The sequence below is a fragment of the Astyanax mexicanus genome, chromosome 1 (genome assembly GCF_023375975.1).
Source record: "Astyanax mexicanus isolate ESR-SI-001 chromosome 1, AstMex3_surface, whole genome shotgun sequence".
NCBI lineage: Eukaryota > Metazoa > Chordata > Actinopteri > Characiformes > Acestrorhamphidae > Astyanax > Astyanax mexicanus.
Genome location: NC_064408.1, coordinates 33085994 through 33099784, shown reverse-complemented (window position 1 = coordinate 33099784; position 13791 = coordinate 33085994). Strand labels below are relative to the sequence as shown.

General features: G+C 36.2%; 1 protein-coding gene across 1 annotated transcript; it reads left to right on the top strand.

The window, feature by feature from the left end:
- Position 1: 1 nt before the first annotated feature.
- Positions 2 to 13372, top strand: mpzl2b (myelin protein zero-like 2b). Its single transcript, XM_007260991.3, has 4 exons — positions 2 to 197; positions 7676 to 7845; positions 8817 to 9030; positions 10238 to 13372. Exons 1-4 carry the CDS (start codon positions 143 to 145, stop codon positions 10402 to 10404), a joined length of 606 nt encoding a protein of 201 aa, XP_007261053.3. The 5' UTR covers positions 2 to 142; the 3' UTR covers positions 10405 to 13372.
- The last annotated feature ends 419 nt before the right edge of the window (positions 13373 to 13791 follow it).

Sequence of the window (13791 nt, the reverse complement as noted above, 5' to 3'; positions counted from 1 at the left end):
CGGGTGCCGCTGTTCCTCCAGTAAGGGTTCGTTGCGGGAAGAGTCTGAGAGTCTCTGAGATTAATAGTCAGAATCGAGTTTTTCACCGGCAGCTGGTGGTGTTAACGGGTGTGTACGGGCTCGGCGTGACTCGGGGTTTCTAATGTGTCGGTTATGGATGTTTCTGCTCAGCGCGGTGGGTGTGCTGGTCATACCAGGTGAGTGACAAACAACATGGAGCCCAGCGTCTCTTCCTCACCCTTAACTTCCTCCTCACCTGGAGCGACTCAGGTATAGAGTGATAGAGAAAGAGAGATAAAAAGAAAGAGTGAGTGAGAGAGAGCGGGGGTCTGATTATTACTACAGATAGAGAGCTTTAACACAGGCCCATACAGTCTGAACTCTGTGACAGTAGCTTATCTACCCACAGGTGGTTTAATGACTCCCGGTGTTTTGTCGAGTTATGTTACCCATCGATACGTGCTTCCTAAAGACACTGCGCATGCGCCGGTCCACAACTTTTATTAAATAATGAATGTTTATTATTATTATCTGTTTATTGTTATTTCAGTTTTTTGTGCATTAAACAACCTGGACTCACTGTCATTACACAAAGAAAAAAATTACAATTCATAATAATTATTAAAAGCAGTTTCTAATTACCTCTCATTTCCTTAGCTAACTTTACTCTGATACAATAATTCACATTATCCAAAAATAGCACATATCACATACTGGGAACATGATCTAATATTGTGCTTCTTTTGCCTTATATACTTTGCCTTAAATATAGCTACACTAGGGAAGCACGGTTGGACAACGTAGCACAACTCGACAGAACACCGGACTCACACTGCTGCTGGTGGTGATAGTGGTCGTAGTAGTAGTAGTAGTAGAAGTGGTGGTGTTGATGTTTGTGGGTGTTTCTGAGTGGCTAAAACTAGGAGAGCTTTCATGTGCCTATAGGCCTGAGTTCAGTTATTGCATTTATTTACAAAATTGTTGTTGCTAGTGGTGTGCAATATGAACCTAAAATAACATCACGATACTTCAGCGGACTTTTGTGTTAACGATTTATTGGCACTGTGGCAAAGTACTTAATAAATATTTGATTAACTTTAAGAGTATACTACTGCAAGTAAGTTTTATTATATACAACAGTTTTACACATTCAGTTGAACCAAACCTTTGTACATGTTGTGAAAAATAACTTACCTAGAACTTAAGAGAGAAAATAACTTAAAATCAATGTTTTGTTAAGCCGCAAACATAAACGATGCCCTTAGCAAAACAAATACCCATAAACAAAAAGACTGCTTTCAAGACAGAGTATGTTAAATAAAATAAAAAACTATGTTAAAGATGAACAATGATAAAGTTATAGTGATATACTTAAAAATATCTGTTTTGTCAATGGCACGCACCTAAAGTTACTGTTATGGTTTAATTTGTCATTTTCATAGGTTTTCATTCATTGCGCTACTTTTGCTTGTCACCATTGCTTGTATTTTCTTGCTTTTCAAATAAAACACGTGTGCTCTATAACTACTTTGCAGTGTAACTACAAATATTCGGTGTATCCTTATTAATTTTTAAATCCTAGTTGTGGAAGAACATTCTGAAATTCAAAATGTGAACAGTGGAGTGTTTAGATTTTCCCCTTGAATTATTTTTTACATTTTAAGGGTTTGATGTCTGTGTATTTTTAACTGATGGATTTCTGTTGTGTTTAAATAAGTCTTAGATATCTAGATTGTCTTAGAATTCCACACTTCACCTTTACTTCAAAAGTGAAGTAACTTCTGGGTTTAGTTTCTGCCTTCAGTTATGCAAAAATGCAGTGATGACAAGTTTGGAAGGAGTTTTTTTCTGTTGATTAAAAACAACAGAAACAGCCGAAGGTGGGATCTTTCATTTTATTCCTTTTTTCCTCCCCAATTTGAAAGGCCAATTACCCCGCACACTCCTTATCCTCACCCATCACTAGTAATGCTCCAACACTAGGAGAATGAAGGCTAGAACATGCCTTGTGAAGTCAGCCGCTGTCTCTTTTTAATCCATGACTTACTATGGTCTTTAAACAATTAAATGAACTTCTCTCCCTTTTTAAATTACTCTTCCAGGTTGTTTTAGTATATTTCTTAGGAAAGTAAGCTAAGATTGTGTTATGAATTTACAGGATGAAATTGAAAAGTGGAAATGCAGTTTAAGTCCAGGGGTAGTTAGCAACATTAACCAGGGAATTCCTGTTGTAATGCAATGTCGAAAAGGAAACGTCTGTGCTGATTGACTGTTGTTGTATTTTTCATCAACACTAGTTATTTGGTTTAAAACTATAACTTCAACATTTCTTTAAGAATTGTTCCAACCCTCACTCTGTTAAAAGGTACTTAAACCCTCAGTATAGGGCACTAATATTTAGAATGGTATGGCTAATCTGTGTATTCTAGATACTAGATCACATTAGTGAACACTTGACGTGTGCATGACCCTGTTGCCGGTTTATCAGTTGTTAGGATGACCTTTTTTGTTTTTTTAAAAACACACAGGTGTCTGTCATGGTTAGGATGTTGTGGTCAGGGAGCTTTGAATAGGTGAGGTGGTGGGTTTGTTTATATTAGGGTGGCAATTAAATACTTATAAAATGTTTAAAAGAAACTGAAAATACTGTAAATAAGCAGTCAAATAACACCAATAAAAGAGAAACTAAAAGTGTTCAGAACAATATTAGAGTTTAATCTCAGTAGGAGGAGGCAGAGCAGTAAACACACAGTCAGGTGCTTCGGCGGTGTTTATAGTTAAACATGTAGCAGCTTGTTTTCTGAATGTTATTTTAAAAAAGACAATTTCATAGTGGATTACATAGTAAACCGTCCCGGAGAAATATTTTCCTTTTTATTTTTTTCATCTGCACACTGCTCTCTGACAAAAAAATAAAATAAAGCTAATTATTAAATTGACACACAATGTTTCCTTTAGGTTGTTTTTGAAGTTTCCAAAGTAACATGTCTGCTTACATCTGTGTTGACTTTCAATTAATTGCAGACAATATAAACCCAAAATATTTAATGTTTATATTTTGAGTGTCAGTGTGTAAAAGACAACGACACAAGCCTAAGCTGAACACCCTTGATCACCAATCCCTCAGACAGCACTGAACCAAGAACCATCATTCAGCAATAGCTAATAGAACCAAACAAGCAAGGGATTCTTTTGGCAAACCTTTTTCATGCACTACAATTCAGAGTTACATTACATTACATTACATTACAAATGTCACTTAAAATGTTATACTGTGCATTTCTGTCTTTGAGCAACATTTGGTGCCTTTAGGAATGTACATGCATTTTTCAACAAGACCATGCAAAACCACATGCTGCGCACATGACAAAGGCATAGCTGTATAAGAAAAGGTACAGGTACTGAACTGGCCTGCCTGCCTGCAGTCCTGATTTCCCAGTAGAGAATGTGTGGAGATAAAAAAAAAATGTTGATAAGCCTGTACTGTTGCACACCTTATGGGGCAGTTCCCCAGACATCGATTACATCTAGGCTTTAATTGCACAGCATTTTGAATTAAGATTTCTTATTAAAAGGAAATTAGTCTATGAATATATCCCTGTACCGAAAACTGCATCTGCAAGTGTTTGCAGGAAAAATGGGACAAAATAACACCTAGTATCCTTATTGCCAAAACTTCTTTTAAGTGCTGGCAGAAGTAGGGCTGGCCCGAATAGCGTTTTTTGAGCTCCGGATATTCGGCACTGATTCGAAGCGAATATTCGAATATTCGTTTTTAAAAAAAGAGGTAAAAAAAATAAATAAAAAAAAGCAAATCACGGCCCCTTTAATCCACTGAAAAATGTTCAATTTGCTCTGACCGACGAGACATATTCACCCCGGATTTTTGGTGTTTTTATCCCCCATATTTTTTCTGTGTTTTTAGCTCAGATTTCTTTGTGTTTTCATCCCGGAATTTCTGCTGCCCCACACGCGGCTTATCCGCTGCGTAAGCAGGCTAGGAGGCTACTGCACGGTTTCTCCGCTGCGCAAGCCAGCCCAGTAAATTGCTGTTTGTGTTTTCACACTTAGGCTATTTGCTTAAAAAAACAAACAAAAAAAAACGTTTGTTCAGGAAGTATTTTATATTCTTAAACATTGGTAATTATATTAGAGGACAGTCATTGTAAACTGTACTTGGTCTATTTCGGTTAAAGGATTGTGCAGGGCATATTACTGATTTTGTATTTTTGCACTTGGGCTATAAGCTCAATATTAAATATTTCGTTTGTTTAGAAATTATTTTATATTTTAAACCATGTTAAATTATATTAGAGTAGAGGAAAGTCATTGTTAATGACGTTATTGTACTTGGTCTATTTCGGTTTAAGCATTGTGCAGGGCATAGCCGTATTACTGATTTTGTATTTTTGCACTTGGGCTATAAGCTCAATATTAAATATTTCGTTTGCTTAGAAATTATTTTATATTTTTAAACCATTTTAAATTATATTAGATAAGAGGAAATTCGTTCAGACATCATTTTTGTAGGCCAGGCTTTTGTAACCGATTTAGCCCCTACTGTTGCCACATTACCCCTTACGTTTTATTATATAAATCAGTTTCGAAGAGCCTGCATTTTTTTTTATCATGTATAATAGAGGTCTGCGCGAGACTGATTTTTAAACCCACTCTTCCACGCTCCCGCGTTTCTGTCTCGTTACCGCTCCGCAAAAAAATTGCTTCTTTTAATCCCGCGCCCGCCCGCCACATAGTGCGGTCCCGTTCCTTACCCCAGTCCAAACACCATCGGTGTGTGCGTGTGTGTGTCGGTCCATCCTGCGCGTTGAGAGTTTTCTTTAGGTTTTTTTTTTTTACAATTATTACAGTTTTCTTAACTATTTATTAATTTGCTCCCGCATCGTCTGGATTAAACTCCCGCTCCAGCCAATAACAGTTCAGTTCTGTCCCGCGCGCAAGATATTCTGACGGGACCCGCGAAAACAGAAGTGGTTAGAGTGAGGTGGAGCTCTGGAAAGGAGAAAAAAAACGAATATCCGAATACCAAAATTAAAAACCGAATACCTACTCAACGAACGAATATCCGAATACCCGAATATTCGGGTCCAGCCCTAGGCAGAAGGAACAGCACCATTACAAAGTGGTAAATCCTTTACCATCCCAACTCTTTTTTACAATGTGTTGCAGGCCTGAAATGCAGCAATGGATGTACAGCTCTGGAAAAAATGAAGAGTCCACTTCAGTTTGTGAATTAGTTTCTCTGATTTGACTATTTATAGGTATATGTTTGAATAAAATGAACATTGTTGTTTTATTCTATAAACTACGGGCAACATTTATCCCAAATAAAAATATTGTCACAAAGAGCATTTATTTGCAGAAAATAAGAAGTGGCTAAAATAACAAAACACCTGCAGAGCTTTCAGATACAGAATACAAATTCATAATCATAAAGTTTTAATAGTTCAGAAATCAATAGTTCTTGGAATAACCCTGATTTTTAATTACACTTTTCATGCATCTTGGCATGTTGTCCTTCACCAGTCTTACACACTGCTTTTGGATAACTTTATGCCACTTCTGGTGCAAAAATTTAAGCAGTTCAGCTTGGTTTGATGGCTTGTGACCATCCATCCTCCATCTGATTATATTCCAGAGGTTTTCAGTTTGGTAAAATCAAAGAAACTCATCTTATTTATTTTCAGAGCTGTATATCAAACAATTAAATGAAGTTAAGCAGTTAAAACATGAAATATCTTGTAAGTTGCATTTTTCCTACTTAAATTTTCTTATTTGAGGTTGTGCAAGAAATAAAAATGTTAAAGGCATAGGTTAAGCTGAGACAAGTTGGAAAGAACATGCAGGTTTATTGTCAATTTTGTTTTCAGTGTAGAGCAGCTGTATTGTAGTTGATGTTACTGTAGCTGTAAAATAGGTGGAAAGTGTGAGCTGTGTGGGGATGTTGCAGTCTGCCAAGTTTATACTACAAAAATGTAAACAGTGTGATACACACCCCGTTCTCTTTCCATCTGCCAGTTCCTGCAAAGAAGCATCTGTGTCTTTAAAAACTTTGTATGTTCTTGGGCAACTCTTGTCTTTAAAAATGTCTTTGCATAGTTTGTAGACCTTTGTCGGTTTTGTGTGATAGTTGGTAGGCTATTTACACATCACTCATTATTGTTCAAATGTTTGAAATGGCATGCTTTTGCATATTTTTACTTTTTTATATACAATCAATCACAACAATCTACTGAGCATAGACTTTTTCACTTCTTCTATAATTATAGACTGTAGTCCTGTTCTGTTTCTCTGCATATTTTATTATCCTTCTTCTACCCAGTTCTTTAATGGTCAGGACCCCACAGGACAAACAGCAGCTGTTAGTGTGTGTTGTGCTGGTATGGGTAGATCAGATACAGCAGTGCTGCTGGAGTTTTTAAACACCTCAGTATCACTGCTGGACTGAGGGGAAAAAATCCAGCAAAAGCGTTGTGTGGGAATCATCCTAAAAGCTGAGTACCATTCTTGCCATGACTTGCTTGGCTCCCCACAACCACCACCTTTTAATGAAATTTTGAAAAATACGAATTAAGTGTATATCTGTTTAGAGTGATCTTTTGATTTGTAGGCATCAACTAGTTTAATTATCCTTAGTCAGCTTCCTGAAGGAGTCTTTAGTTTAGTTTAGTTTAGGTTTTATGTCAGTCATATTAGTGCTGGGTTATATGGGAAAAATCATATATCACTATATGGATTTTTTTATATCACGGTAACGATATATATCATGATATATCACATTAAAGTATGTCTTCAGTTATTCTTCGGAAAAATATGACAAAAGAATATCATTGCTTACTTTTTTCCAACTTTATTTCAAAGTGACATTAAACCCAACTTTCACAAATGAGAATTACTACCTTTTAGTGCAGCAATATATATGTATCAAATGAAAACAGATGAGGTAGATGCAGTAGCATTTTTTTTCAAAAGAACAATGCGTTTCCATTGTTCAGCTCTCATGATTTTAATAACGTAAAGCATGTCGCAAACCAGAGTGTCCGTCAAATAACGTAAAGCAGCGTCATGTCACAAAACCACATTATGAACCTTTTTTTTTTACTTTATTATCACTTATATAAACCGAGTTTATGCAAAGTGACCACGCCAATACATTTCATCGTAGGCTACTTTACATATTTGCATGAATAATTGATGAAATTACTGTAGAAACGATAGGGATGATAGAAGGTAAGTAGCACGATAGACACTTTTCTTTCGTCCCCACGATATTTATCGTCATATCGCACACCACTACGTCAGATGATGTTTTAAACTTTGGTAGTTTTCCAGGGGTCCATATCCTCTGATTTACTTAAAAAACTTTAATTAAAGGCTTGTAATAAAGTTTAACCAACAGTACGTTTTAAGTTGAGTCAGCAAGAAAACATTAAGGGAAATGTGTTACCATGATTTTTTTGTATGTTGTGCAAGCTAAATATATATTTGCGTAAGATGATTATGTATAAAATTAATAGATATAACGTAAAGTAAAATGATCAGATATATAACCCTGTGGGAAAGGGTCTCAGAGGTAAAATCTTGACTTAACCCGTGTAGAGTTAAGAGATGAGCCATGTAGTGTGTGTCTCCTGACTTGTGTATTTATTGTGAACAGGTGTGCATCATGTGGTGGCGATTGAGGTGTCCACAACCAAAGAATTAACGGCGGTGAACGGTACTAGCGTTACTCTGAAGTGCACCTTCAAATCCACTTCACCCCTTACCGAGAGCTCAGTATCTGTCAACTGGAGCTTCCGGCCTGTCGGACAAACCAAAGAAGAACCGGTGAGAAGAGTCACTTTTTTCCCTTTGAACAAAAATTTCATGACACTGTTTCTTAGTCTGGAATAAGCAGCAGCACCAAGCATGCAGAACTTTGCATTTTTCAGCAGCACTTAAATTCTTTAAATCTTTTACTGTATTTTACTAAAGTTTTAGCTGAATTCAGGGTGGCTACCGAACATCTCACATCCACCACTAAAGGTAAGGTGTGAAGGGCCACTATAAATTTTATCAGTGAGCCTTGAGTGTCCATGATCCTGTTGTCTTTTTTAAACCACTTTTGGTTGGTGGCCACCAAAAACCCACAAGACCTGCCTGATGTTTTGAAGGTGTTCTGACCCATTTATTCAGCAATCACAATTCTTAGCATTTAAATGGTTCCTCAGTCAGGTTCAGCTTACTTTGAAAATTAAGATAATTAATTTAAATGCAGCTTTGGAAAAAATTAAGAGAGCACTTCAGTTTCTGAATCTGTTTATCTGATTTTGCTATTTATAGGTTTATGTTTGAGTAAAATGAACATTGTTGTTTTATTCTATAAACTGCAGACAACATTTCTCCCAAATTCCAAATAAAAATATCGTCATTTAGAGCATTTCTTTCTCATTTAGAAAATGAGAAATGGTTGAAATAACAAAAAAGATGCAGAGCTTTCAAATAATGCAAGGAAAACAAGTTCATATTCATAAAGTTTTAAGAGTTCAGAAATCAATATTTGGTGGAATTACCCTGGCTTTTTAATCTTGGCATGTTCTCCTCCACTAGTCTTACACACTGCTTTTAGATAAAAGCTAAAGCAGTTCAGCTTGGTTTGATTTTTGCTGCTTTTAACACCTCAGCTTCTGGATCTGACTATTTACTTACTGCCTAATACATCCACCCTTTGAAAGATGTTGTTGTGAATATGGATTTGGTTTTTCACTTAATCAGTCAGTGGTGATAATGTTATGGTATCTTTTCTTTTTTTTTATTAGGTTTTCTACTATCAGCAAAAGTCCTATCCTCCCATGGAAAATAGCCGGTTTAGAGGTCACGTGACGTGGTCAGGGAACGTACTGAAGAACGATGCCTCCATCACCTTACAGGATGTCCAGTTCAGTTTTAACGGCACCTACAGCTGTCAAGTCCGCAATGTGCCTGACGTCCATGGCTTCGCCAGTGAGATCAGTCTCCAGGTCGTTCAATCAGGTAAGACCAGCTTCCAGTAAGACAATGCTGATATGTGCTCAAGTTTATTTCAGTGCCTAAAGCATATGATCATCATGCTAGTGAAGTCTTGTATGAAAAAATATAAAAACCAGTTGTATATTTTATATATATATATATATATATATAGTGTTAATTGATCATGTTTACAAATTCTGTAATTGTAATGCAGATTACTGCAATGTTATATTAAATTAATAGGTGATTTACTGGTCATGAACTTATCATTTAGTAACAAAAAGTCTTTGCCAAGTTGTGCCCTTTGGAGGAATCTGGTGCGGAACACTGGGTCACAGCTTCAGCTCAGGTTTTCTCTCCCTCTCCTTGACTGAGTCGTCCTCGTTTATGCCAGCAATTATTTTTGTCTCTGGGTGTCCCTGTTACTTCTTGCCGGGCTGATGCAGTGTAGGTGAAGGTTATACAAGCAGTCTGATCTGCTTTTGTCGTCTGGCAGTATAATAGTTTAGATATTGCTGTCCTACAGCATAGGAGCCAGAGGTTTTCAACACATTAAAACTTCACGTCCTCCAGCTTTTACTGCTTAGCATTTTATAAACATTCTTTCTACATATCAAGTTGTTTATTACTTTGTATTTAATCACAAAAGCTTCACTTTTGTTTGTTTACCTATTTACTATTTTATGAACAAGATTTCTATTTTAACTTGAATAACTAAATGTAAATGGTAACGTTTTCTAACTGTCAGTTTTAAATATTTTTTTTACTCAAGAAGGATTCTGTATGATATAAAAATGGTTAAAAATGTTTTTGGTCTTTACTAGAGCAATTCTAAAGAATATATTTAACCAAGATGGCTCAGGAATGTCTACACCAGCATACGTTGGGAGGTGTTATCTTGTGAATGAGGTTGACTACTGGCCAGCATGCTCGAGTAAGGCCTGTGCTCAATCATAACCAGTGGAATCTGTCTAGAGTTGTCAGTGTGAACAAGTGTCTCTCACAGAAATCACATCAACATTCATGGCTGGAGGCTCACATTTTTTTCAGATTGGGACATGGGACACCTGACCTGTGCAGTGATATTTTAGGGTGTAGGCTATAAAGGGGGGAAAAGCAGTCAGTGGTTTAGCATTCAACCACTTAGATTTATTACACACAGAACCAAACATCAAACACCTGCTATAAAATTTTGTATCTGTGTTTCCCTCAACCTGTTGTTCTCTTTCAGTTAAGCTCTCTGAGATGGGGCTTCTGGCCGCAGCAGTGGGTGGAGCCATCCTACTCGTCCTCCTCATCCTTTCCATCTTCCTCACTGTTCGATACTGCCGAAGAAAACAGGAAGACACTGGTGTAGAACTGGAAAAGACAGAGTGGAAGCAGCAAAGCGTTTGGTGAGTGAGGGGCAGGGCTTCACTTCTAGACATGCCGAACAACGTTACACATGTTTTTCTGTTGAGGGTCATACACACCCTCTGCCTGAATTCCACCAGCTGAAAAATGAAGAGGCCTGACCGATAGCAGCAGACACTGAAAATATGTTTGCAGATGTAATCGAACACCGATCAGGAATCAGTTTTAATTGTGTTTTAAAGGTTTAATTTTGTAGATGTTTCTGTAAAGCTTGGAGATTCTGATTTACATACAATTTTAACTCATGTTTTATAAAATATTTTTTTATAGAAATATATTTTCTAGATTTGAATGTTAGCTCTTGTTTTATAGGATAGATTCAGTAGTTGCTATTGTAATCATGTTACATATTTTATTTAAACATTTTTAATAGGGGGTCTATCAAGTGCCTGTATTCCATTTTTTTCATGTAAAACTTCACCATAAAAGTTGACACTGCCAAAGTTAATTAAAGTTAAAATGTTTACCTGATTTATATATGCTGTTAGTCTCCTGTTTAAGTTTTTGAATGGCACGTGTTCACAAAATCCGACAGCAAATAGAACATGGCAGATCATTTGGAAACCAACTGTAGACCTGAGTGTTCACTCCTGATACCTGCATCAACCACTAGATGGAACTACAGAGCTGGTGCACAGCTACTCGGTAACATCTGTCTCGACTGGACTCAACAGTCTGGGTTGGCTGTTTCTAACTATTAACTCATATTAGTAATAGAATGTGTAAAACTAATGCGCCTTGCGCAGAAAAAAAAATACATTTGTCACCACTGAATGGATAGCACAGCCACACAAATATATGCTAAAAGTGATTGAAATTGGCCCCAATAACACAGATTTCTACTTCATCTCTACTACTCCACATAGCTAGGATGCTTGATTAACTAACACTGCCAAGCTAATTTTATTATTGATTAAGCAGGAACAAAGCGAACAAGTTAGCTGGCTTCTTAAAATGGCCAACATGCTAGCTAACAAATGTTACTAGCGTTAGAGTTCTATAAAATTGGTGCCAAATGGGCATGCTATTTTTTTATACATGTTTCTCTGATCTTTCTTTCTTTTATCAAGGTTTAAAACCACATGATTTTCTTTTGTTACCTAACTCCAATTAGCACAGCGCTAACTGTTACTTACTTTTCTGCATGAATTAGCCCCTTTTGGCATTTAGCATTTTTTGGTTTGCCACCTGTCCATACATACATACATAATCTTTTTTTTTTTTTTTTCATTTAAAATTAATTAATATGAGCCTTATTGAACACTCAGCTTGTGGGTTTCACTGATTGGTGTAGCATTACTTGTTTTGGGAAAGGTTTAGCATATACGGCATGGTGAATTTCTACGATTTTTTTTATGATGTTAAGATATTTATGTGATTTGTATTGTTTTGTTCAGTTGTTCTTTTTGTGTGTGGTTGTACGTCTGTGCACATGTAGCTGCACACTTCAGTGAGTTAAAAGAGGCTGTTGATCTAAAATAGACATATTTTTTAGAAACTGACCAACTCTATGGTGAAGAAACAAGCTAAGAGTGATTGTTATGACCTGAAAACAAGGTAAAGGGTATTAAAAAGTGGAAGGAGCTCACTCCCTAATTTTCCCTCCAACACTTCATAAGTTTAATAAAGTGAAACAAAGCTAAAAAAAAAGTAGCTAGTACTGATTGCAGGGTGCAAAACTGTAGAATGCCAGATTGGTCTGGATAAGTGTTGTTTTCGGTCGTTAAAGGGGAGGAAACTGCTATCAGTTCCTGATATGGCCTTGCCCTAGACCAGGTCATAACACTCTTAAACTGTAAGGCTTCCTTTGTGCACAAGCAGTTTATTTCTTCAAGGATATCGCCAACATTGTAGTAGCGTCACACCTATTCTACAGAGAATTCCCTGCATTGAGAGTACTGATAAGCATCAAGCTCCAGCCAAATTTACATCTGAAGTTATAGAGAATTGATTAAATCACATTTAGTATCAGCTAACTTTTTAAATATGCTGTTTTTTATCTAAAAAAAATAAGTTGGAACATGACTGTGCTGACTGAGGTAGCAAAATTAGCATTTTTCCTGTTTATGTTAAGCACTTTAGATTAAGTGCTTTTTTCCATGTCAAATTTAAGATACGTACGTAGAGATATGATGATTTTTCTATTATTTTGTATAACACCATATAGCTAGTCACTGAATAAACCTAAATCTAGAGATTAATAACTAAATATGAAACCTATAGCGTTCAAGGAGTTAATAGGTGATAGGGGAAAATTGCTAACTACGTAGCTACTTGTCCAGCACTTCTCCTGATAAATCTAGATCTTTTACCTTTAAACTTTTTTATATAGATATATTTTTTTAATAATTATGTTATAAACTTGTATTAAAGCCCCTATTGTGGTTACTATTCCTTGTCAGAGCTGGAACCATTTGTTTACAAAGCTTGGTGCTAACAGAAATTTGTTAGCAGACATGCTAACTATAAAATGATCAAATTTGAGGGCATTAGTGCAGTTGCTAATGACAAAATGGCAAAAGTTAGCAGAGATGCTAACAACTTTTTGTTAGGCTTTATCTGCTATAGTCTTTTCAGAAATTCACGAAACACTATGCAAGTTACTCCAGCTAATCTTTACTGCCTTCAGTAGAGGCACAGGAAAACACACCATGTGAGTGTGGGAGTGTGAGTCCATGCCAAAAACAACCAGCCTGCTCGTGTAAACTATCTGTGTTCTTCCAAAACGTGCCTCCCTCTCTGAGAGACAATTTATAAATGCTTTTATTGTTACGATATTTTATGTAATTGACTGCCTAATTGTTAAACATTTTAGAGTGTATATAAAATGCTGCTGTATTCAGTTCATTTCTTTTTATTGTTATTGTTTTAATGTTAGAGTTAAATCATGTACAAATGGTCACAAAATCTATTGAATTATTAAGATTTAAGATTAATAAATGATATGTTTTAACAGTTGTGTTTGTGTTTTATGTATTGTATGTAAGTAAGTGTTTGAGTGAATGAAAGCATTTGATGCTGGGATTATGATTAAAGTGTAGTGCCGTAGTACACTGTTTAGACATACACATTTAGACATGCTCAGTCTTGTGTTTTGTGGTGTTTTCGCTTGAAACAAACTTGTACTGAAGTTGTTTTTCCCGTTTCTGATTCACACTGCAGGTGCTGTGTGTTTGTACGTGTTTGTGTTACCAGGTGTGTTTGTGGGCAGGGTATAAAAATGTCCTTATTTGTTTAAAAGTTAATGTTTTATACTTACAATAAAGACCAGTCATGGAAAAATAGGACAGATAACATAGTGTTAAATAGTGCCCTCTGGTGCTTAAGGCAAAAAAGATACCTTCTCTTAAACTTGACTTACTACAGACTGAT